The 26,306-nt window shown below is 35.7% G+C and overlaps 1 protein-coding gene across 3 annotated transcripts in view; it reads right to left on the bottom strand.

The window, feature by feature from the left end:
- Window positions 1-793: 793 nt before the first annotated feature.
- LOC145675198 (retinoic acid receptor RXR-alpha-B-like) overlaps window positions 794-26,306 on the bottom strand; it is a 175,206-nt gene continuing 149,693 nt past the window's right edge. For 2 of the 3 annotated variants that reach the window (XM_081745577.1, XM_081745573.1), the window contains exons 5-8: window positions 22,586-22,741; window positions 16,913-17,033; window positions 9,901-10,125; window positions 794-2,298 (exon numbers count right to left, since the gene is read on the bottom strand). In XM_081745577.1, coding sequence (XP_081601703.1) covers window positions 2,027-2,298; window positions 9,901-10,125; window positions 16,913-17,033; window positions 22,586-22,741 — 774 coding nt within the window. In that variant the 3' untranslated portion in view covers window positions 794-2,026. The remainder of the gene's footprint in view (window positions 2,299-9,900; window positions 10,126-16,912; window positions 17,034-22,585; window positions 22,742-26,306) is intronic. The other variant, XM_081745576.1, reaches the window with a different exon arrangement.

Genomic DNA, 26,306 nt, shown 5'->3' with positions numbered 1-26,306 from the left:
CTTTACTTATTTTCACTTTAAATTACTTCGGAATTTCATTTAAATCAACGATTTTTATTTAAAAAATCAAGTGATTTAAATCAGACTGATTTAAATCAATCCACCCTATGCAGTATGGATCAAACTTTTTCGGACACACTATTTTACACATCCCACAAAGCTTCTGAACAGACTGTTCACATGTAGCATTATAACTAGCAAAATGTAGCGCTACGAATGCAGTTCACAAACCAAACGAAAAGTAGCAAGTGGATAATTTGTATACCATTATTATATAGTAAGTTCTCAAATAATCACCAAACACAAGAATTTCGTTGAACTAAGTTCGTGCTTAAGAGGGGCTTCCAAACACTGCTACATGCAAATAGTTATATTAGGTATAAATAATTAGCAATCTGGGTGTTCAAATCAGGAAGAACATGGAAATTCATCAGGTTTTAACTATTTAGATATATCTGATCGGAGACTAAATTGAAACAACTGATGCTACAATTAATCGCACCATAGTTAGGATGCCTCAATGGACGATGAAAACAGAAGTTTCATTATCAGCAAGTTAATTACTATAGAAATGTCCTACAGGAACTTCAAACTCTATTATATTAAGTAAAATAGCATTTCACTGTAAGTAACGGCATTTTCGTATCTAGGCAGAAAACCTATCAAAAACCCTTCGTAAGTGATTATACATTCAATTTAGATAACTGTTTATTCCAATTTAATACCCCTTTCACATTGATACAGTTACTAAATGAACACAGCTGAAGATTAAGGAATTAAAGAAAAATGCAAATTACTTACGATAATGGTATTTTAATAATAATAATAATATATATATTTATGTACATATATATATATATACTTTAGCACCAGCTTGGAATGCACGTTCCCATAAAACACGACTGACAGGAGGTCAACCTTTATAAATTTTATCATCAGTCAAAATATATTCACAACAGCTGGTAGACCTCATAGAACAAGCTTCTACAGTATAAATGGACTTTAACTGCAAAATAGACAATCAAAAGGAAAATCTTGATAATTTATGTACAACTAGTCTTGTACAGGTTTTCTGTTGTCTCCGGAAACACACACACGCATATACACGTACACATGCTCACGCACTCAAACTGATACATACATGTATGTACGTAATTGCATCATCCACACAGCCACAAATAAACCGCAGTGCATCTCTGCAAAATTTCATTCCCGTTAAAATCATTAATCTAATGCTGACTGGAGAATTTCTACATCATTATAAGAAATTCTTCGGCCAACAGTTGCTATAAATAACCTGTTAACTTTTCACAGCAAGTATAACGTTCATCTTTTCAAGTACTTGAATAAAACACTGTTACAACAGAAATATATTTTCGTAAAATGCTGACACTAGAAGATTATTCGATGCTTCGTGCTGAAAGGACATTTCTCGTGGATCTCTGGCGCATTTTAAACTGTGATCTAACAAGAAGATACTTATTTTCAGCAGCCAGAGTTAATTATTGATTTAATCTAAAACTTTTCAGACCACGTGACTTGCAAATAAATGATAAGATGTTATTTGTACTTTAATACCAAGTTATTGAAACACATTCAGGAACACATACCCAAGTGGTCCTGCTCGAAAACGTAAAAGTACTAATTAAAAAAGTTCTACGAAGGACTAACAATAACCAGTATCAAGTTATCACACTATCATCAACAAACTCAAAATTATATGTATACGTCTCTTTAAAACACGCACCGTTTTCTTTTAAATCTCTACAACAATTACACGAAACATTCATAAAATTTTAAAGTTCCACAACAAGTAACCCTTTGGTTACAAATATAGAAATAAAAATGTAAATATAGGTCTCTATCGTGTTAACTGTGCCGTAATGCCCTTTCTTGTAATGGAAATTGAGCTGAAGACAAACCAGGCACTTCACTTCACTTCTGGGTTTCAGTGAAACCCAAGTTATATATGCCATAATTTACAATTGTATAGTGAACACGAAGTCTGAAATAACTAACTGGATATTCAGTTGCCATAGCTATTTTTCCATGGATCTGAAGGGTTTTCTAGCATCTCCATAAGAAATGTATCAATGGGAACATCTCCGATGAGTTTGAAGAAAAATAAATGTTCAAGACATTTCAGGCCAATAGAGCGTAACGCAGGAAGTCGAAGCAATAACTTAGCAAATCTTCCCGAGTCTTCTGGATGTGTAGTTCGTGTATAATCCTCTAAGGCTGCATAAACTTTCTCTCTCAAATGCTCCACTTGTTGGGCAGACTTCAAACCTTTTACATCTGAAAGAGATTAACATTTTATGAATATATAGATGAATTATCCAATATGGCAGTGAACACATTAACTGTACACTTTTAATATATTTATTTTTAAACAAGCTGTCAAATATGGAAGCTGGTAAAAAATCCGAAGCGGATTGCTTTACTAGTTAAGCGGATATTCACTTTACTAACATGAGTTTAAAAATACTGCATATATATATATATATATATATATATATATATATATATATATATATATATATCTTATCCTTCTGATGAACGTAGAAATAATAACTTCACAAACAAAAGAGTAACGCATTGATTCAGGACATTATTTGAACTTTGGATATACCGTAAGGTTCTGATGAATGTAGAAATACTAAATTCACACCCACGAGAATAACGCAGATTTACGTTTAAATAAACTACATTATTTAAACTCTGAATACACCGTAGGGTTATCTCAAGTAGAACTCTTTTAAGTCCATATGAGCGCAAAGATCACTGAAGGCGGGAAAAATGGAAGATTATTACGTAAGTCTCAAACAAGAGTACATGAACATGTAAAAATAATACACAAGGACGTTTCAGGTATATGTAGTAGCACGCGTAAATACGCCAGAGCGGGTAGTTCAAAACTGATGTCTGTTGACTTGCAGGGAGTACGACTGTTGAGTGTATGAGTGCTCATGTAACTCCGAAAATGATGGCCTTTCGGAAGTACTACACTAGTGTCCTGATATTGGTTATAGTTATAGTCAAATACGCAAACTGTGTATGATACAGATTTCCGTGTGTCAATGAAAGGGATCAACACTGTGTTGAACTGCAACAAACGGGCATCTCTGTTGTTACTGGGATCTCTAATATTGAGCATCGTAGATATCAGGAGCCCAGGCGTGCCTCCCGAAGTGGTAAAATGAAAAACGTTCCTTGGTGCGACGTGAGAACCTACCGTCTTAATGGACAATAGCGAGGGCAGTACAACATTTTGTAAATCGCATAATTTCGCAAGATTTACATCTGGTAAAGAAACACAAGAATTGAACTCAAATTTTCCGTTTCTTACATATCATGGAGAGAAAGATGAACATTGAAGTTGTACGAACGCCATCTTGCAGAGGACACGCAGAAGTTTGTAGCCACAGGGACAAGACATGGGTATTGATCGGAATGAGAGAAAAAGAGGATAATCTTCTCCTTCTGATAAACGTAGAAATAATAACTTCGCAAACAAAATTACAGGGGACGCTCTGACTGGATATATGAATGTGCAAGAAGTGTTCCACGCGCCTTTGTGATTATTGGTGATAATTGCTATAGTGGCAAGTTACGCTACTATACATGGTGCGGAAAAAAGTCATTGCTATATGACAGCGACACATCTCACGTTGTCATTCACCACGACAAGGTATCAAGTTCTACACCTAAATCAATAGCGATATACACACGTTAAACGGGATTTCATGCAATCCTTTTACAGACAGCTTCCAGATAAACACCACTTTTACATGTGTCAGGTAGGGAGAATCGCGTGCTACAGTGAAATTCAGAGCTACGTCGGCGGTAGTTCACTACCAAAAGGCCACTCCTACCGAGTTTGGCCTAAATGAAGTAGCCAAACGAAGCTTGTTCTAGGAGAAGGCAGCTGTTCTCCAGTAGTTAGGTTGGTGGAAATCATAGGGATTGGTAAGGCAACTTCGATATGAGTTTCGGGCGTAGTCAGAGTAATTTAACAGCTGGGATACTGCGGGATGGAAAGCAACGAAAAACCATCACTTTATTTTTCCTTAATTTGCTGATAGCAGAAAGGGAACATATGTAGAATGGTCTTTCGTAGGTCAAGATATAGTTTCAGAGGTAAAATATCCCCCCATTCAGATCTCCGAGAGGAGGATGTCTTGGGAAGGACTATTAGTCACTAAAGTAACAATGTGGAGAAGACTGATCGAGAAAAAGATAAACAGGAGCAAAAGGTTTACGATAAGGACATGGAACGTTTACAAAGAGAGAAGTTAGAAAATCTTAAAGCAAAAAGGAAACAAACTAATCTACATTTGATAGGAGTTTGTGAAATGAGATGGGAAGATAACTGGGTGTTGAACAGCGAAGGATATAGAATGTTTTACTCACGTAAAAGGGCGGTCTTGGTAAGAGCTTAAAAAAGTAGAATTTGTTGATAATAGAGTTATGATGTAAAATCTTAAAGAAAGAAAGAAAGAAAAAAAGGATCTAGTGGTGATACAGACATACGCACTGACGACTTCGTATACAACTGAGGAAAATTATGAGAAAATGGAAGAAATTATACACAGGGAGAAGAGGGGTGCATGCGTAATTGTAATGGCTGATCGCAATACAGCTGTGGGAGAGAAAAAAGTAAGTAGTGTCGTCGGCAAGGAACTGGTCAATCTCTGTAGACAGAATTTACTAGCGACTGGGAACACTTGGTTCAATCAGCGCAAGAGAATAAGGCATAAATGGAAATCCTCAATAGACGGCCGAAGACATCAGATAGACAATGTCATGATTCAGGACAGGTACAGGAATAGCTAAGCGAAGACCTTTCCCGGGGTTGACATTTTCTCTTATAACCTTCTGCTAGCCGAAGTGGATATTCAACTGATAAATGTAGGCAGAAGAAAAATTGGCAACATGATGTTAAATACTGAAAATCTGAAAAACGAGGAAGTGAGAAACCTTTTCGTTGAGAAATTCGAAGAAAAATACTTAAACGAGGGAAGCATAGGTGCAGGTAGTAACACATGGGAACATATAAACTTTGCATACAGCAGGCTGCAGAAGTAGTAGATTACCGCGAGCACAAAACTGCTAAGAAACCCTGGGTTACAGAACAGATGTTGCAGAAAATGAGGGAAAGGAACAGGTTGATACAAAAGAGCGCAGAAAAATATACAGGAAGTTAAACAACGAGTATCGAAGGGAAACAGACAGAACAAGATAAGAGTTTAGTAAAAAAAATAAAATAAAAAATAAAAAAAATGCGGGGACATAGGAAGAATTAGACAGAGTTGGAAAGATGAAATCTATGTAACTTCGGAGGAAATAAGGGAATATTACGATGTCAGTAGAAAATATGAATGGGAAGATTGTCAGCAAAAGAAGTAAAAGTTTTAGGAAGTTGGAAATATGTTGAGGACTTATAATAAGAGTAGGAACAGATCGAGTGACCTAGATATTGAAGTAGAAAAGGAAGTACGTAAGAATGATAAAGAATTTAGTGTTCCTTGGGATGAATATGAAAAAGTTATATCTGAGATTATGAACTGAAAAGCAACTGGGATAGATAATACGAGTATATCAATCGAATTCATTGAGAATATGGGAAACAAGGCAAGAAAGAATTGTTTCGACTCTTCAATGAAATATATGAAATAGGGGTGTGACCAAAAGACTTCCTGAAGACGATCATGATATCGATGACTAAGAAATCAAACCCAGAGTGATGTGAGGATTATAGAACTATTAGTCTCATATTTCATGTGACAGTCTCATATCGAATACTGAACAAAAAAGATTGTATGGAATAACAAATGAAAAAGTGAGAAACAACAGTTCGGGTTCAGGAGAGGTAAGGAAACGCAGAGATGCAACCGGATTATTAAGGGTGATCGAGAAAGGTTTATAGAAAAAGGGAAAGAGGTGTATGTGGTATTTATTGATCTAGAAAAGACTTTCAACTACGTGAATTGGGAATTGTTGGAAATTCTAAAGAAGGCTGGGTTGGAATGTAAAGACAGAAAACTCGTAAGACAGTTACATATGAACCAATAAGTAAGTGTTAGAATAGAGGAGGAAATAACAGAGGGGAGTACAACTGCAAGGAGAGTTCGACAGGGATGCTGTGTTTCGCCAACATTACTTTCTATCTATCTAGAAGAGACTGAAAAAGAGCGTACATAACGAAGACGGCACTTCGGTAGGAGGTAGAATGGTTAGGTGTACACGGTATGCAGATGATATGGCGCTTGTTATGGAATGCGGAAAAAATAAGTAAGACGTTGGAAAACTTGAGGACTGGCTGTGAAGAATACGGAATGAAGACATATGTTAGAAAAACAAAAGCAATGGTGATTGGAACGAAACGGTCGGTATCAAATATAGAAGTAGGAGGGGAGAAAAATAGAACAAGTGACTAGTTTTCGATAGCTAGGTAGTAGTATTAGTGATATGAAGTGCGAATATGAAATAAAAGCAAGGACAGGAATGGCGAAAGAAGCCTTTACGAGAAAAAAAGTCTATTTTGTGGGACCTTGAATAAAAAATAGAGAAAGCGACTCACAAAAAGCATTATGTGAAGTATTGTACTGTATGGGACAGAAACATGGATATTACGCAAAAATCAGAACTAGATTCATTAGGCGAATGGAGAGAATTAGCTGGGTCGAGCGGAAAACGAATGACAGTGTGTTAGAAATGGTACGGGAGAAGAGAAGAATTTTAGATATTATTGAGAAGAGGACGAGAAATTGGTTGAATAGTGGCTAAGAAGGAATTGTATCATGAGGGACGTGCTATGGAGTGGCAGGAAAGAGGGAAGAGGCGAAAGAGGTTACACTTGATGGATATCAAAACAGAAAAACTGTACGTGAACAGGAACAGATTAGCTGAAGATCGTGGAGCATGGAAGTTTCTCAGTTGCGGCAAGTGATCGCGCGCTCGACGGTCTTTGGAAAGTTGGTCAAAAGGAATGGAAAAGATATGCTACAACGCATTTAAGCTGGTAAGGGTGACAAATTCTTTACCATAAATCTAAAACGATTTTCTGTAAAAGATGATTTGAGGTACAGAACAAAATCTCTTTAATTTCTGCACAAAAATGTAAACGTTTACTTCTCACAATTCACAAGAATATTGCAGTAATTTTGAATGAGATCATACAGTTTGAATGTTCAGTATCCAGTATAACAACATATCTTTTTTTTTCTTTTAAATGATGTTAGAACGAACTTTGGTTTTATTTATTAACTTTTTGAGTTTTATATCCAACTGCTCTGCCCTCTGCGCTAAAGGAGACGATAAGAAATCCATGACGAGAAGACAATACACAACAATGTCTTGAGTGGGACTCGAAATCTTTCAGTTTATTGTCCACGATTATGCCCTTGACGCTAAGGGAGACGGATAATTAAGGCAAGCAAATTATTATGAAAGAATCGGTGGAATGATCATCTAGGAGGAAACGAGAAAACCTACGGACACTATTGCTCACTACAAACTTACTTGGCCGGGGATCGAACCTGAGATCCCACGTACCAGAGGTAAGTGCTCTGCCACTGAGCCAAAATGTCCCCGAGCGGGACTCGAACTTATGAAAGACAGGCCTGAAACCTTAGACCGCTGGACCAGCTAGCGGTTTATTTGGTGCAGAGGTATCGTAGTTCTCTGTAGTTATCGACAATTACTCAAATTGGTTCATGCATTCCGAAGCTGTTATTTTTTTCTTCACACATTCGCAAAGATTGATTGGAATTCTATATTGGATTTTTGTTCTACAAAACAAACACAGCAGATGGATCTTTGATTCGGCTGTTAAAAGTTTTATAATGGTTTTGTACTATCGATATACCACAAATACTAACACATTTGTATAAAATTAATTCAAGTGTACTTTAACTTAACATGCTTGGTAAACTGAAATATGGTGGGCCGTGGGGGAGTCCCTGGTTCGATTCCACGTCATATGAGTCTTTGGTGGACAACATCGTGTTCGTGGGTTTTTCCATTTTTTCCCCACATTCGCTTTCCACCAATTTCTTCCATAATCATTCAATTTCATAAATAATTTGTCTCATTTAGCCTAATGAAATACCTAGCGTTGCTCGAATACAAGATAAAAATAATTCTTCATTGTTAACCTCGTTTTAAAAACAAGCAGAAAATAAATAAATACAGATTATATTAAGAATGATTGGTAATACAGATTATCTTGAAAATTGTTCTGTCTCTGTCAGCTGCAGAAGAAAAATATTGGAACCGAAACCAGAGAGAAAAATTATTTTTCTAGCGTTAAGAGTTAACATGCTGTAAAGGATGAATTTCGTCAATAATTAATATTTTCACAGTACATATAAACAAGTTCCTGTTAGTTACAGTTTTATTTTTCAAAGATAATTTGCAGCTTTGAAAGACTAACTTACTTCAGAATCATATTTTGTATTTTCAAAACCAAACACACGAATAATTGCATATTTGCACTTACAACTGATAAAAGCACAAGTTATGGAAGAAACAGAGAAAAGTATATCACTTATAATTAGGGCTCGAACTTCTCTGACCTAGTAACTTTGAAAATAAGCATGCATTTATGCCTTAGAACTGGCAAAATGTGACAGAATGACTCACAAAAGTAAACAAATATTTAACAACAATTCCGAAGAATAGTAATTTATTCAGCTTAAGTTTATAAAGTTATTTTGTTCCGAATAAATATCTTTAGCTCTGAAACATTGATCATAACACATTGCTAACTCAATAAAGAGAAAATGGAATTTATTAAAAAAAAAAAAAAAATGTTATTTTTCTTCTCAATAAATGTTCTTAAGCCGTGAAGCATACATCACGCACAACAGTACCTTTATATGGGGAAAACATGAATGTAAGTAGTGTTTATTTTGACCTAAAAAATAGTGTGCTAATAAATGAAATGAAAAATTTAGATGTAACCTAAAACATTATACGGCACCGTACCATAATTAATATCGTACGGTACAATGTAAAATAAGAAACCGGACTTCAGGTATCACTGCAGGGGAGAAGAAGGGGGAGAGAGACGCTGAGGCTGTGATTTCTCTTTTCAATGTGGCTAATGCTACGCCAGATCAAGAACCATTACCACTCACATTGTACAGTATTCCTTCAAATCCCACCACACAAGACAAATATTTCTATGAAAGGAAGTTGCAAATCTGCTTTATACCATGGCCCATATATTACCGAAGCTAATATAAGGTTCAAATACACATTTATATGATCAATAAAACTGCGTGTTCGTCTTCAAAAGAGTCAGAAATGTGTTTATGTTTACGTTCGCAGTGCCCGGCCGTTGTTAGTGGTTTTAAGTAACCGTAAAATATCGCAGCATAAAAATACCACGTCACAGAATTCGAGCCTTACTTATAATTAATAAAATATAAAATACAGATCTTCAACTTACTTAAGCATTCGTGTTTTTAACGTGTCCGTATATGTTTCAACGATTGCTTGTTATCCTCAGTATGTATCTATTAAGATATTTTTAAGTTGCTTTGTGAATCCACATTACTAGTAACTTTCCTGTATCGTAGAAAAATTATTACTCTACTTCGCTGTCGCCAAACACAATAATGTATTTACCTTCGCAAAATAATAATAATAATAAGTTAATGTATTTTACTTTACTACAATGTTATGCCTTTCGTTCAAACTCGGGGACAAAGCACCAATAATGGGATAATTTCTTAAGGAACACATACTGAGGATAACAAGCAGTCACTGAAACGTATACGGACAAGTTAAAATCAAAGGTGCTTCAGTGAGTTTAAAATCAATTATTTTATATCTTCTTATTCTATATGGATCATATTATCATTAATTAATTTCTTACAACTATTTGCATACCTGGATTAAAGAGAATAACAGCTCGCAAGCAGCCCAATTCTGTTTTATCCATGTTCATTTCTCTCATTTTCGCAACTAATTCAGTAAGGACACGATCAAATATTGTGCCTACGCCTGCCTGATGAGCTGAGTTTCGGTGCACAATAAGTCCTGTGGCCAAAACAATTCCATCTTTCACTTCCACTGATCGATGGGAAAATGCAGCAATCAGCAACTCATTCCAACCTGCAATAATAATAAAATACGTTTGTGTCGTTATATTCTTATTATTTCGTACTAACGCTTAAATTTACTGGTTTATGTTTTTAGATGATTAAATGGTTAATGTTCACCTTTTGGGATAGAGACATGGGTTCCATCTTCGGTGGAGGTACACATGGTTTGAGTCCCAAGTTACTTATATATCTATATCTATATAAAACTTCAAAAATAGAAAACAACGAACATCTGTAAATGTAAGCTTAATATTTTTAATTAAGTGTGTATATGATTTGCACACATTCACGCAGTTAATAAAATTACACAGGTTTCGAGCCCTGTGCTGTTCATCGCTGAAAAGTAAAGAACAATGAAGAAACCGAATACTAGAAAGAACTACTGATTGTCTGGTTATGGGTTACTCGTGTGTCACAATAACTTCAATATATAGCCAAACTGCATGATCGAACGATATAAAGAGTAGGACTGGTGATTCCAAGACCTGTCTATCGCGATTTTGAATCACGTTCAAAGCATGAGCATTATGCACTGTCCTTTCATCATTCATTTCTCAGCGTTTCCTTCAGGAGAAAGAGTCTATCTGTGAGACGAAAACTCAAAACTACAATATATAGACTCACATCATAAAATCTGTTCCCTTCAATTTGCGGTATAGATTCCGGAGCGTCATTTACAAATTTATCATGCTGGGGTGCCATTATTTTCTGGTAACTATGCTTGTTTTAATGGCGTTGTAGCCCGTAATCAGTTGTTGGTTCTTGCTTGCAGAATTTCTGCTCATTTGTTCTTATTTTATCATTTATTCGTTGTTGCATAGCCATTTTTCATTCAAAATAAGGGAATGCTCAACTCCAGAAGTTGCCGGATTTTTGAATGTCAACCTGTACTGTATCAGGACTGTGAACTTTACTCAAAGCGAATATAAGAGTGTGTCTACATTCGACTCAACTGACATTTGTTTGTTTGTACATCTGTCTCATACGTTAACTGAATTGATATGGGAACAAACTTTCCATGTGTACTTTCATTATGTAAGCACTCGTCGTTAGAACAACATACAAAATGAAATGAAATCTGAGTTTTACGTCCCACGGTTATGCCAGCTAGGCTAAAGGAGATGGAACAATATACAATACTCTGTAAGTTGTTTCTTAATACCTATAAATCTGACACGCGAACCTACAAAAAACATCGTTGTCTGACACGGGCCACATTGTGTGTCACATTTTCAACTTAAGATTCTCCACTTATCAAAATGAAAATAAGGTCCTAATTAAATATCTTTCCATTAACTGACACTTTCGAAACAATGGATCAATATATTGTTAATATTACCGGTATATAGAAATGAACACATCTGTAGTTTCCAGCACGTAACAGAAATGAAAACATGTGTAGTTTCCAGCACGTAACAGAAATGAAAACATGTGTAGTTTCCAGCACGTAACATGTCCTGAGATGGCAAAACACTAAGGTTACGTTCGCAGTGCGCGGCCGTTGTTAATCGTTTTAGGTGAACCGTGAACTTATATAAGGACAGAGTGAACATGTGATCTCTACAGAGCGTCATAAGGGTGTGTATGCTGTACGAGTTCAAACTGAGGTCAAACGCCGCTGCAGCAGGGCGGAAGATATGACAGGCCTTTGGTGAGGGTGCCGTGACTACGGGGGACAGTGCAGTGGTGGTTTCACAAGTTTAAAGGACGGTGACGAAATACTTGAAGACGCACCACGTGCTGGAAGACCAACACATGTACAAAATGAAGACTTTCAGGTAGCAATTGAGGTGAACAGTGGCCAGACACGTGAGGAATTGGGACTACAATTCAGTGTGAGTGGAGAAACCATTCGGCAGCACCTACAACTTGGGAAGCACTACAAGTTGGGTCAATGGATCTCAGATGATTTGACTCCGGGCCAGAAGGCAACGCGAGTAGATACCTGAGTTTCTTTCCTTTCTCGTCTGAGGAAGGAGCCATTTATGAACAGGGTGTTGACATGTGATGAGAAATAGGTCCTGTACGAAGCTTCACGGCGTCATCATCATTGATATGCATCCCATGAATCGGTTCCAAAACAACCGAAACCAGCAGTGCACCAGAAGGTCCTCTTGTGGGTTTGGTGGACTGCTTGCGACATCGTGCATCGGAACTGATACCAGCTGGTCAGAGCATCAATATAACTGTGTACTGTCAGCAGTTGAGCCGTGTTCAAGAAAAACTCAAAACTCTGGAGCCAGCACTTCTGAATCGCAAAGGGAACCTCCTGTTACAGGACAACGTTAAGCCTCATGTGGCTAAGATAACCCGGGACGCCATTCTATACCTTGGGTAGGAAACACTATAGCATCCCCCACACTCCTCGGACATTGCACAAGTCAATTATCGCCTGTTCCATTCCCTGAACAATCACCTTAGAGGACGCCAGTTCAAATCACTAGTAGGGGTGCAAGATGTACTTGATACTTTCTTCGCGTCACGACCCACCAAGTTCTACCGTGATGGAATCCATGGCCTTCCAGAATGTTGGCCGACAGTCATCGATGCTGATGGGGACTATTTTTGATCTTCTAGATACGTCTTAGGTGACATATCGATATTCAAAGGTGGTGAATGAAAAAGCGACAGAACTTTCTTGGTTACCTTTATATGATCAAAATATTTTTGGCTAAATATGCAATTTTATAATATGACAAACAATGCGCCATTTTACATTGTGGGGCTGTTGAGGTGTCGCTTCATGAATACTGAAATGAACTAAAACACCTTTCTTGATCCACTCAATCCCAGACCTCAACATTTGTTGAATGTCTGTAGGCAGTTTTGTAGCTGACTTCGGAGTACATATTCTCCGCAGTTCTCACTAATGGAACTGAATGTTGCATTGCATGAGGAACGATAATGATTTATATGCCTCCATTCCATTACGACTCAACGTTGTTCTGCAGCTTTAACGTGATCTCATGCCATATTAACCAGCTAAGATGAATTTCTTTACAAATGAGTTGAGTTGATTTTGAGTTTAACGTCCCGTTCAACAGCGAGGCTATATGAAATATGGACCTACTGATTAACGTGGAATCCGAACTACATGAGCTCCCACCGGGAATCGAATCTGGGTCTCCTACGGCAAAGGCGCGTACGCCAATCGCTTAGCCACGAAGGAACTCGAATTTCTTTAAGAAGTTTCCGCGATTTTGATAACCATCTGTTTACATAATCAATTAGATAAACCAAATTTACGGCAGTACAATGAATTTTATTTACATTATCATATTACAAGCACACTTATTTTAGATTAAAAATGGCCAACAGTTAATACTGATTTTAAGATCAAAATAAAACTATAAACTCTTAACGAACTTGAACAATATTGACGCAAAGCAGTGTAAAACGATTTACACATCAATGTACGGAAGTAGCTTTGAACTTATTTTCTGTTTTAGTTAAAAATTTATTAACTGTAATCTCAAGAAATCGTTCTCTTTCCACTTTCTACAAGATAACCCACTATCAGAATTTAGTAGAGAGGCGAATAATTAAACTCGGAAATTCCAAAGATATATTTTGAATTTAAAATTAAAAATACCTATACGCCTTTTTATTTATTTATTTATTTTTGGCTTGGAAAGTCTACTTTGTACACTAGCTTTCTTAAGATGATAAAAATGACAATTATGAAAGAATATTACAATGGCTGAGTGCAGAGTAAAAATTCGAAATCTACATGAAGCGTTTATTTTTACCTTGGAATTACTCAAACGTAACTTTTGTGCAATGATAAATCAAGGTATCAGATGAAACTTTTCTTTCTTTTTCTGTTTCATTGTACCGGAGATAAGTTTTCTTTACAACTAATATTTCAAAATGGTGGCAGTTCTAATCTGCAAACAGTTTCGAAATTTGATAAAGAAAAGTATTTCGATACTCTTAGAGTATCCTTTTTTAAAAATAACTTGCAGGCATACTTTTTTTTTCTTTTTTTTCCTTGTTTCAACTCGTGAACTAGTGTTAGTTACGTTTCAAAGGTTTTTAAGTATTCAATATTTTAAATTCGAAGTAAGTCAGTTTTCTAAGTGACTTACTTCTTTATTTCCTATTTGTTCTTTCTAATATAAAAATACTGAAACTCATTGAGTAGTTTGCCATATATTAAACCTATGTCAATTACAGTTTAAAATACGCCTAATTACTTGATTCATATACATAAAATACAGTGTAAGAAAAGCTATTTCGATAATTTCATCAGGGGACCCGTTTACTGCCAGCACTCTTGGAACTCCGCTTAATGCAGAAAGTCAATGCTCGTTTGTGTATTTAATAAAGTTTAGCATTTGTTTTCAGCACCGAGGCTATGTGAGACGTGGACTTACACTCTAAGGTGGATGCGTTCGATGCTCTCCCACTGGGATTCAAACCCAGGACTTCGTGCACCAAAGGTACACGAGCTAACCTCTAGACCAGCAGGGAGGGAGGGCTATGAAATTCAACTATTGCGATTAAAGTTTCCCCCCTTTAAGTTATTTTGTGTTATCTTCCAATTCATCCAGAAAGATTTCTACATGGAAGTTTGAATGTATAATTAATACAGGAAGTTACATTTAGTAAAACAAGTTAATGCTCGTTATAATATAAGGAAACAACCAATATGTAATATCAATATGAAAATATTTAATTAGTTCTAATGAGCGTAGTATTTTCAGCTATCGAGCTAAAGATATCTTCAGTAGCATATTATTTAAGATATCTTTCGAGAAATCTAAATATTATCAACACTACTAGTCAATATAATATAAACAATCAACTAAACACACTAAATATAATTTTCAACATTAGTAACAAATAAAGTGAAATGCACTATTTACATATTAACTAATCAAACGTCACTTGTTAAGTATAAATACAATAATTTTTTTTTTTTTTAAATTCCAAATTTGGATGGACTTCTTCTGTATTCCGAATTGCTAATGGTCTACACAAAGTATGTAAGAAACGTGGCATTAAAGCAAATTTAATACTTCCAAAAGAAAGTGATGATTTCAAGAAATCTGGAAGTTCTTTGTTCTTTTCTTTCTCAATCCGTTAAATACGAAACCAAGCCACGTACACCTCACAGTTCGTCTACTAAGTTTCAAGATTAGCGGCATAAAAAGGAAATAAAAGAATAACTGTAACCACATGTTATTATTCCGCATATTCCTCCTCTCTTCTCTGGAAGTCTTGTCGTGTGATCCTGTTCAGTCCACTGGTAAGATCGTGCTTGATATAAAAAATAAAGAGATCGGTCACTGATGCAGACAATAACTAGCCAAAAACTGCTCAAAAAGCATAGTCTTGTGACAAGGCGCGTTGTCATGGAGGAGCAATTCGTCAGAATCAGAAACTTCGTGTCTTACAAGTCGAAGTCTCTTCAACAACCGATCCACAATGTATTGGTAAATCTGCTGTGATGGTGTGATCCTCGGGTATGAATTCTTTACAAAATCCCACCTCTCCAATCGAAGAAAGCCACCATCATTGTCTTCACACGTGACATTTAAAGGCGCGTTTTCTCCAGTTGAGGAGAACCTTTTCAGACCTAACTTGTTGACTGGCGCTTTGTGAAGGCATGTACGTGTGAAAGAGAATCCCGTTACCAGTTATATTCTTTTTGAATCGGAGTCCCTGTCTCTTATTTACACCAACTCACGACTCGCAGAAACTCGTCAAACCTTTTGGTCATCAGTCAGTGTGTATGTTTGGCACAAAATTTCCTTTCCTGAAGATCCTGTTTCACAAATTTCTTAATAGTTGTCGACCGCGTACTCCTAAGGTCATCCGTGAGACTTCTAGTGACTGCAGCGGAACAGAACATGTTCCTTGAAAACATTGGCTCGGGAAGTAGCTTCATCCCTGTACGCATTCTTTAATCATTTTCATAGTTTCTACCACATTTTACCAAATTTAACGCAAAATTTAATTAGTATCCTCTCTTCTGTTTCGTACACAACACATCGTGCAGCATCTCATTTGAAGCATTATCACACCTTCTGTAGCAAATAACGAACTCTTCACTGCACGTTTGTCAGATGTTACAGTAACTAATTTGCATTTATACCGCCAAATTCCACCATCGATGAAGTATCACTGTTGCCAGTCTCGAAACTTAGTAGACGGACTGTATATACTGGCATGGCAAAAAGGAAATAATAATAATTAAAGAACATGAAAATGCATATATAAAATTCTTGTTTCTGGACATATTTGATACCAAGAACCAGAACACACATATCTTGAACTTCATTAGAAGCCAGAAAAATCAGATTTAAATACAAGTTAGTACTCTGGATTAGAAGAATTGGACGCAAGTCATCGACGTACAATCGAAAAGTTTTGAATAAAAAATATTCACTAATTAAATGCTAATTCTTCTGAATAGCAAGAAAAGTATTTGAAACAAATGAAAGATGCTATAAAATTTGACGAAAATGTGGATAAAAACATTTCGAAGAAACGAAATCGTTTCGTTGGTTATTTGTTACTTATTAACTGAATTGTTGCAATATTTAACTTCTTCACAATTTATTTTTATATAACGTACTACTGAAGACGTCTGTAACTTCACAGACGAAAATATATGATGATTTAAGTAAGAGGTTTTCATGTGAGTGTTCATTATGTTATTTCCGCATATTATTATTTACTTTACATCCCACGACCGTCATGTAAACTCATGCAGGTCGAACTCTACAAGAATTAACTTGTTCAGATGAACTAACATCTTTCAAAATGTATTCTGAGGAAAATTAACTTACCTGCTCTAAGAAGAGCTACTTGATCCTCAATTGGTAATGCTGTAAAATGCGGAATGTGTTTTGCCCACTCCACCAACTGAAACAACTGCCTACTCGTTGCTTGACAGATGTTACTAACGCTCTAGATAACAGAATAAAATCAGTTAATATATATTCAGATAAAACATGTAAACACACAAAATTTACATTCATTACTTACCACTCTATTTGATATTTTCATTTAAAATTAATTTGCTATTCTATTACTGGTACTCCATCCGGGATGAATTAATGCATTTATGTTAACAAGAAACAGTGTTCGATTTCCAGCAATTTAAAATAACCTACTTTGAATTAATATGCTCAGAACAAGGAATTCCAATGCAGGCATGGAAAAATCATACCAGAATAAGATTAAACACTATCACACACAATTATACACTCGCCAGCCAAATCATTATGACCCCGCTACTTTTTGAACGAAGTCGCTGGGCTAACGTATGAGTCACGAGACAAAGCACAGCCACTCCCCAGACGGTGACAGGTATTTCACTCAATCAGTCAGTGTGGTGCTTCTGCGTAGGGTGGGGAAGGCTAACGATATATCAAAATTTGTTAGGGGCTAGAATGTGATGGCCAGACGCCTAAAAACGAACATCTCGAAAACAGCGCGACTTGTCAGGTGTTCCCGTGGTTAGTGTCTTTCAAAAGTGAGGGAAAAAGACGGCGAAACCAATGTCAGATTGTCGAGTTTGGTAAAATAGGCTAGGGGCAAACTGTGGCACGATTAACTGCCAACTTTAATCATGGACAAAGCACATATTTCACCGTATACTGTTAGATATGGGCTTCCGCAGCCGACGTCTTACACAGATACCAATGTTAACAGGACACACCATCGTCTGCGACTCGGAATAGTTATGTGCGCATCGACAATGGACAGCCGTACAACGTAATATGATCCGATGAATCACAATACTGCTTTCATCAAATCGATGACCGGGTCAGAATTTGTCTTCTTTCGGAAGAATAGGTACTCGAGACATTTACATTAGGACGACGACAGGCCGACGGTGGCTCCATTATGATTCAGGAACCTTCACATGGTCATTCATGGGGCCCACTATTCCGTGTGGAGGACACCAAGACAGCTCTTAGCTATCAGCCAGTCATTGCTTATCACGTACACTTACTCATGTCGGCCATGTTTCCAGCTGAAAATGACATTTTTCAGGTCAATGCTCCTTTTCACAAAGCCGTCATACTACAGTGTTTCCAGGACTGGTAAATTTCAATTCCTGCAATGACCCACAAACTCACTCAATTTTCACCCAATTGAGCAACTTTGGAATGTCACTGAACTCAACCTCCCATCTCCGCGAAATATACAGATATGAAAGACTTGTGTGTGGGGTAGTGTTGCGCCATGCCTCTGCCTCTACCAAGACCTTATTACTTCCATGCCAAACCCACTGCGACTGTCCTGCGAGCCAAAAGTGGAAATGCAAGATATTAGGTAGGTGATCATAATGTTTTGACAGCTGAGAGACTAACAAAAAACATAACAACACTCAAAAAGTTAATAACAAACACAAAATAAAATAGTAAAAACGTAATCACAATATAAAAATGAATACTCTTTCGCAAAACTTCACCGGCTAGTGGAATTAGCGTAAAGATACTTCACTTTCGGACACCAGCATGATATTTTGCACAGTGCTTATGTACACTCATGTCCAAAATTATTGTCGCATGTCTATAAATATGTTGTTCTAGGAATATAATTTGATAACGAATTAGCCCGGTATTTCTTATAATGTTAGTATGTGTATAATCGGCAAAGACATGTATGTTGCAAATTTCATGTCAAAAGACCAGTAAATAAGAACAATAAAACGAAAATAAAACTTTCTTTTCAATTTAGCAATTTTTTTTTACTGATTCAAATTTTCGTCCTATGAAATTTACCCCAAATATACATTTCCCGATTATACACATAGTATCAGTATTAGAAGTGCCCTGGAACATCATTATCAAATTATATTCTTACAAAAAGACAGTTATAGATATGACAATCATTTTGGACATGAGTGTACATATCAAAGAATAAAAACTGCTCCAAGACACTTGATCAGAGATCATGAACCTGTCTCTCGACACGGCGGCCATGTTAATGACGTCACCAAAGGTTTATGACCTCTGATCAAGTGTCCCCGGCAGTCTTTTATTAATTTATATATACACACAAGCACTGTGCAAACTGGCACTCTGGTGTCCGGAAGTAAAATATTTTGGTGTTATTTGGATTAACTCCACCGTCTAAGACTTAGAAGCAGAAAAAAAAATGTTCTAGAAAAAGTAGGCTAAGAGTACCGTACCAACCTCATCATAGCATCTCCAGTCACGTGAGTATGTGTGTCAAGTTAAGAAGGGATAAAAACGTCCATTTTAAGCACCGAAAGAACATTAGACGGGGCCTACTGCTTAACGTGGGATCCGAATTATTACTCGGGCTATTCTACTCGAGGCAGAAACTGGGGCCACGAGCATTAGTGACGCCACGAACGGAGGTAAGATTGATGAAGAGGACTTAATGAAAGAGTTAAGATTGATAGATATAATAATAATAATAGCAAAATGAGAACAGTAAGTATACACGAAATAGAAAATAAAGATAGATACAACACCCTACACAACGGTAACACACATTCCACCAAACCCCACAACATACTCACTGTTTCCCAGATACCAGTTTTTATTATTACTATCATTTTTATTAGCTACTTTGATTTCATAATTGCTATTTGTATTATTATTATAATTATAGGATTAATTAAAGTTTACCTCCCTTTTTAGCACCAAAGCTATACAAGGCGGAATCCGATGTTTACCACAGAAATTGAACAACTGTTCTGTTTCCTACGTGAAGTTTAGTAACTGACAGGACATTTATTCGATCAACAAGCAAACCAATTCTACAATTAGTGAATCTTCAGTAACATACTGAACATAGCAGGAAACAAAATACGTGATACAGGGAATAAGTTAAAAAAAAAAAAAAATGTTCTTCTATTGAAATACAGTGTAATGCACTATGTTAAGCTTTTTATCTAATCTAAGGTAGGAAATTATTTACAATAACGGAAGTAAAAATTTATATCTATTTGGCCGTTGCATTTATTTGGACTAATTCCAGAAAGTATCCAGCATAACTGTAACGGAATACAACCAATCTGACATCACTTCATAGTGTGGATCATTGATGTGTTCCTTATTAGACAGATCAGATACCTGGACACTTCTGCGACACGTTTCCTTAAAAGTATTTATTATTACTATTATTATTATTATTTTTAATGTAATCTATTCATGAAACTTGCCTGTCTCAACTCCTTACAAAACCTCTTATCTTCATGCAGTTGTATTCATTCTCTCAGTAAACAAATAAACAATCTGTAGAATTTATGTGAAGCTGTTGGTCCTTAACGTTAATATCTAATGATGAAATTTCCTGATACTAAAGTCAACAGTGAAATGAAATACAATTTTAAGTTTCAGGTTAGAGGTTAGAAACTCACATACTATTATTTATTTTGTTTCACTCAGTTTCTTTCTTTCTCCATTAACTATTGCTTTTTCTCCCTGCACCCTCATCAGTCAACCTATCTGGTGAGTTTTACCTTGCTCCACTGAACTTTTTACTTTTAACCTGACAATGCTATCCCATGATTCTGGGTGACATCATGGTGTAGCTTCGCGCGATTCCCACTTATTTATCTTCGCTGTACGATATCATCATCTTGTTCCTTCCTTTCCTATTGGTAAAGAATTTCAGCCAAAGCTTACAAAATTTTAAAATATACGTATACTTCATTTATGTATTTTGGTGATAAAATTTGATCTTATTTCTGGTACATAATGTTTACTTAGAATCAAGACACACACTTTCCTCATATCTTATATTGTCAAATTATCAAGTGAAATTACCTTGATCAAAGTAACAATCTAAGAAAGAATATATATATATCTGTGTTCTTAAATTATACTATAAATATATTACGAACAGGTATCATTTAATTAAATTAGCCCTTTTTAAATAATGTACACTGAAACCTCTGAATAACAGACACAGATTGGACATAACTATTTGTTCGTAAATGAGAGGTGTCCATTTCAAAGAGATTACAATAGTTTAGATTACTCAAATGTTTGTAGTATATTATACAGTTAATACGTCAGTCAGAAATGTAAATACATGTTAATATCGGAATATTCTATTCAGTGTTCGCATTACTGGGCGATGAATGAGAAATCATAACAGTTCATGAATTTCCTGGAAAAAGTTGTGCTATAGTTGCCGGTTTTCAAATACTAGTTTCTGTTCGAAAATTGCTTGCAACTTCTGGATCAGTGAAGGGATCAGCTAAGGATTTATTTTCTGGTTGCATGAAGAATTGTTTGTGTTAAATAGGTATGAACTGAAAATAATTCCTCTCCGTTATTAAGAGGATACTAAACTAGTGGGAGAAAAAAACTGTCCGTATCTGTAAACTAGAGTGTTCTATCCCATAATAATACATTTCTGATGGAAGGAAAAAATCTGTCTGCTATTATGAAAGTGTCTGCTATGGGACCTGTTACTGTATTACCTTTCCTACCAATAGTGTCATATAAATTCAGTTCGTTAGTACAGCAAAATCTTCCTCGTTATCTCTGCTACTCTGGTTTTTGTATGGAAAAAAAATTATCTTTCAAGCTACAAGCTCATATGTATCTTGTATTTACAGCAACTGCCCTAAAACTACACAGAGGGATTGGTTGTTATAGTAATTATCAAGTGAAGACGTTACAGTAGGATTCGGTGTCGTTAAAGCAGTTTGTTTGGCCGGTAAAATGACGTTACAAGAACAGCAAGTGTATGTCAAATTTTGTGCTTACATAGGTAAGACATTTACTGAGCCATGTACTCTTCTACGCCATAAGTACGGGAGGAAGCAATATTACGGATTCAATTTCACGGGTAACACACAAGTGATCCTATTTTCACTGATGAAGACAAGCCACATCCACTATCCAGATGGGCGAGAACTGAAATGCCAGAATTTATTAAACTACTCGAAACCTCCTTACTGGTTCTTTTCGAAAACAAAACATTTGCTCAAAGCAGAATTTCGCTTCAGCCGAAGACGTCACAACAATGTAACGAGTGCTCTGAAGGAGATTACCAAATACGAACTTCAAGATCTTTTAGAAAAGCAGTATGAATGAAGCCTGTTATTGCTCAAAATAATTATTTTGACGGTGGTGATGTATAAAAGTTGTATTTAATTTGTAATAAAAGTTTATCGGTTTGTAAATACTGGTATGCATGTGACGGATCTAAAAATTAAAAAGGGGTTATGCCCCCTTTGAACTCCAGTATATTTTTTTTTAAACTGAACTTTATAGAAGTTGATCATTGTTTAAAATGAAACACAGACGCGTCTCGCCTCCTTGAGCAAATCCAGGATCTGCGCTTGTGTATAATGAACACCAAACTTTAAGACAAAATTAAACATGTTTATATCCAAGTTCGATTATTTACTTCAGAAGTGTAGATAGGTTTTGTACATTTTAATTTTAAGCGCGCAGTTTACTGTCATTTCGGCAATACTTCAGAAAATGAAGACTGCACTAAATGATAATATTACGTACCTCAATTTCCACGTTGTGTTCCATTTTACATTCGACCCTCTTTTCTGCCTCAAGTATCCGCTCCACAGGCATGTCTCCATGCAAACTACTTGTTGACTCAACTTCATTTTCACCTTTCTCTTTAGTTCGCTGCCGTTCTTCCTGCAAAAATAAATACTGATCTGATTGGATTTCAATCATTAAATTGATTGTACTTAACAATAGGTAACCACTTTTCACAAATATTAGAAAGTATTAAAAATAGTATAATTTCTTTAAAACATTGTTATATGAAATCGTAAATTTAAAGTCTTCCTGTAATACAATGATGGAACTCGGTATGAAGGCAAAGAATGTAATAAACTATTTATAATATTTATCGATGAGAAGAAATTCGATCTGGATGTGCCAGACGAATTTCAGTATTATTGGCAAAATCTCAGGTCAGAGCAGTAGCTGAAAACAAAAAGAAAACTATGGGGAGAAATTATGATGACCTGGACAGCGTTTTGCATCAAAGGTAAGTCAAGCAATGTGAGGATGCACACTAGGATGAATTTTGTTATATAAACATATGAAGATGTAAAACCAGAGTGGTTTTCTGAGGAAGATTACGATATTCTGCTTCTACCAGCACGCAGTTTTAATTTAAACACAATTGAAATTCCTTTGGGAATACTTCCAAAGCATGTTAATCGTAACGGTCAACAATCTGAGACTGTAGCAAATCTGTAATGAGCAATACGGGATTTTACAAACACACATTTCAATGCTTTAGAGGCTTCTTGTGGTAATTACGAACAACACAGTGAGCGTATGAACACACTGCAATAGTAATCGTATACTGGTTTACCTGTAGTGTTCCTTTAATAGTATTTTTTAGCCTATATTTCAATTGAACTATCGGTTAATTTTCCTCAGGGCAAAAGGTTTTAATTATTTTCTTATGCAAATCTTCACATAGTTGCTACAAGTAACAGTGGTATTAGTAAATGTTTTTATATTATTATGTGTCCTTGTATGAGGTAGTCAACGAACAATTCTTACACATGTTACCATTTAAGAGCTCTTAACCCTTTAATATTTGAATAAACTCAACTACTTTTATATTCTTTAGAATCATTAATGTTTCAAATTCTAGAAGTTCAGAATGTCAGATCAAAATAATTAATGCCCTGAGAAAAAATGATCGCTAGTTTAATTGAAATATAAGCTAAAACATTTATTTTAGAAACATTACAGGTTAGTCAATAGTTTTTATACCAATCTACCCCATATATTGCAGCTATTGTATTTGTTATTATAATTTACTACTTTGGTGATCGAAACTAAGTAAATTGCAATCTTTTTTTTCCCCTCTTACCTATTACTTCCATAATCTACTACACACACACACACACACACACAGATACCACGATACAATTGTATTTTGTACACGGAAAACTTAAAGAGTCTTTATACCAATTTTTACCACAGTACCTATAGACTAAGTGAGACAATGACTAAATGACTATAAAGCAAGAGAAAATGTGAATGTCTCGAGAAACCACATGGTAAAACGTCAACTATCTACGCTACGTAAATTTCGTTAACTACATTTCTTTCACAATTATCTTAGCAATTATTCACCTAGAACGATTTTACATCAGTAACATCAATGCGTAATTAAACGTAAATTAAATTAAACGTAAAACAAGTTAATATGGTAATAACATTTGCAGTAGGAAGTGTACAATCAGTACCGGTGTTAGTATTGTGAAATAGCGCGTCAGGGGGAAACACGGTATTGAATTGAGTTTTACTAGTTATTTTCAATCCTGTTAACATCCCAAGGAAATAATGAATATAGCTCGTGCCCATCCGTCTGTATTTATACAAACTCAAAAATAGTTAAAGATATATATAATTTTCAGAATCACGCGGCTCTATGCCTAGAGGGATGAAGCGATTAGTTATTGTTTTAAGAGCGTGCTCCTTAGGATCAATACAAATTAACAAACTTTTGCATTTAAAAGTGAAGTTCAGGTCTTACACTCTGTTTCACCTCAAAATTTACTTTTGCTAGAATTGAACTTCTAGTACTTGATCGTACTTGATAACTGACAAAAGGACACGTAGACGAACTGAACTTCTTGCTCCACTGATCAAATCCCGAACCCGCCACTGTATACATATATGGTACACAGATCACGTTATCTTGTAGCTGTTACCCATGATTTAATCATCATCTATCGTACCACAAAATTTTTAGTGGGTTCCACAGTAAGTATTTTATTGACCGGAAAAAAAAAAAAACTATCCACATGCGTTTTTAACTACATACAATTAAACACACTACTATAACACGCTTAGCCCACGGTATAATTCTCAGTACTTCTGACAACTGGGTATTACTTTTGCAGGTAATCCCTATTTTTTCTTTCATTCTCTGTGACATCAACTTCAGAAGATCCCTGAATTTGAGCACATAAATAAATGGTCTCTCTGCTTTCCCAGCACCAAAATTAAAGGCTTTTCATTCTCGTGTGGAGCTTACAAGATACGTTCCATCTTTGAGCAAAATCTAGATCCTTTACTAGATTGGGATTCACAGTTAACAGAATACGTAACAGTAGTACAGTCAGAGAGAAAAATAGAATTTTTATGAAAGTAATTCAAGAAGGAATCTCTCATTAAACGGTACTCAGACTACTCTTTCAGAAGTTTACAGGAATATGAGTTACTGTATAATAATAATTATACAGTATTTTATTATTATTAATTAAAAAAGTTTTAGTCAATGTTCAACAATTTGAATTCCGTGACACTTTACAAGAATTTTCCAATAACTTGCAATTTCCTTTATATTAGTTAAATGCAGCACCACAGATTTGAATGAAATGCTGCTGAACAACAAGGAACTACTTATCAATGTTTGTACTACTTTCATTACTACTGTTCATTTCTTCAGTATTTAGACAAGTATGATTTTTTAAAGTTATAATAATTTTTTTTAACAGAACCCGCACACCTAACCACGATCGAATCACTGAAAGGACTTTAAAAAGCTAAAAATAACAAATTCCAGTGCGCTAAATGAATAAATATTTGAAAAATATATATGAAAAGGAAAGCACACGGTGACGTTGCGTCTGATGGGAAATCAAAAGAAACGAAAATATCGTTAAGCATGAGGAAAATTAGGAAGATGATCATAATTTTTACAAACAGCTTAAGTGTCAAATATCTTCATCATATTATACTGATATATTGCACACTGTTGTTTACTGGCTTTGACAATCAGTTACTAAGAGAGCGACGATGCTACATAATGTTATTTTGTCTGATTTTCATTTTATCGAAGTCACCTATTCCGTTCACTCAGTTGGCAATTTCCACCATTTTCAGATTAAACTCCCTGCAATGAAGCCAGCAATATTAAGTTAGGACATCACTGGTCAGCATATTGTGGATCCTACCGGCGCTGCTCGTGGTTTCCTGCATCGAAGTCAGATACTTCTTTAAGTAGTAGGCAGGGTTGGCAAAAACCATGGTTTTTATTGAAAAAGCCAAAAATCCGTTTTTTTGGGTTTAAACCACGTTTTTTTTTGGGGGGGGGGGTTAAATAATTTGCTCTATGTATTCATATCATATATGGACAGAAATAAGTTTGTTTCGCCTTGGTGTTGTTATGCAACAACCGGGTTATGCTGGAAGGGTCACATAAGTTTAAAGCGGAATTCAAACGGCTTCTCAACTTACA

Source organism: Thermobia domestica, chromosome 2 (genome assembly GCF_964235325.1).
Source record: "Thermobia domestica chromosome 2, izTheDome1.hap1.1, whole genome shotgun sequence".
Classification (NCBI taxonomy): domain Eukaryota; kingdom Metazoa; phylum Arthropoda; class Insecta; order Zygentoma; family Lepismatidae; genus Thermobia; species Thermobia domestica.
This window is presented reverse-complemented; position numbering and strand designations above follow the sequence as displayed.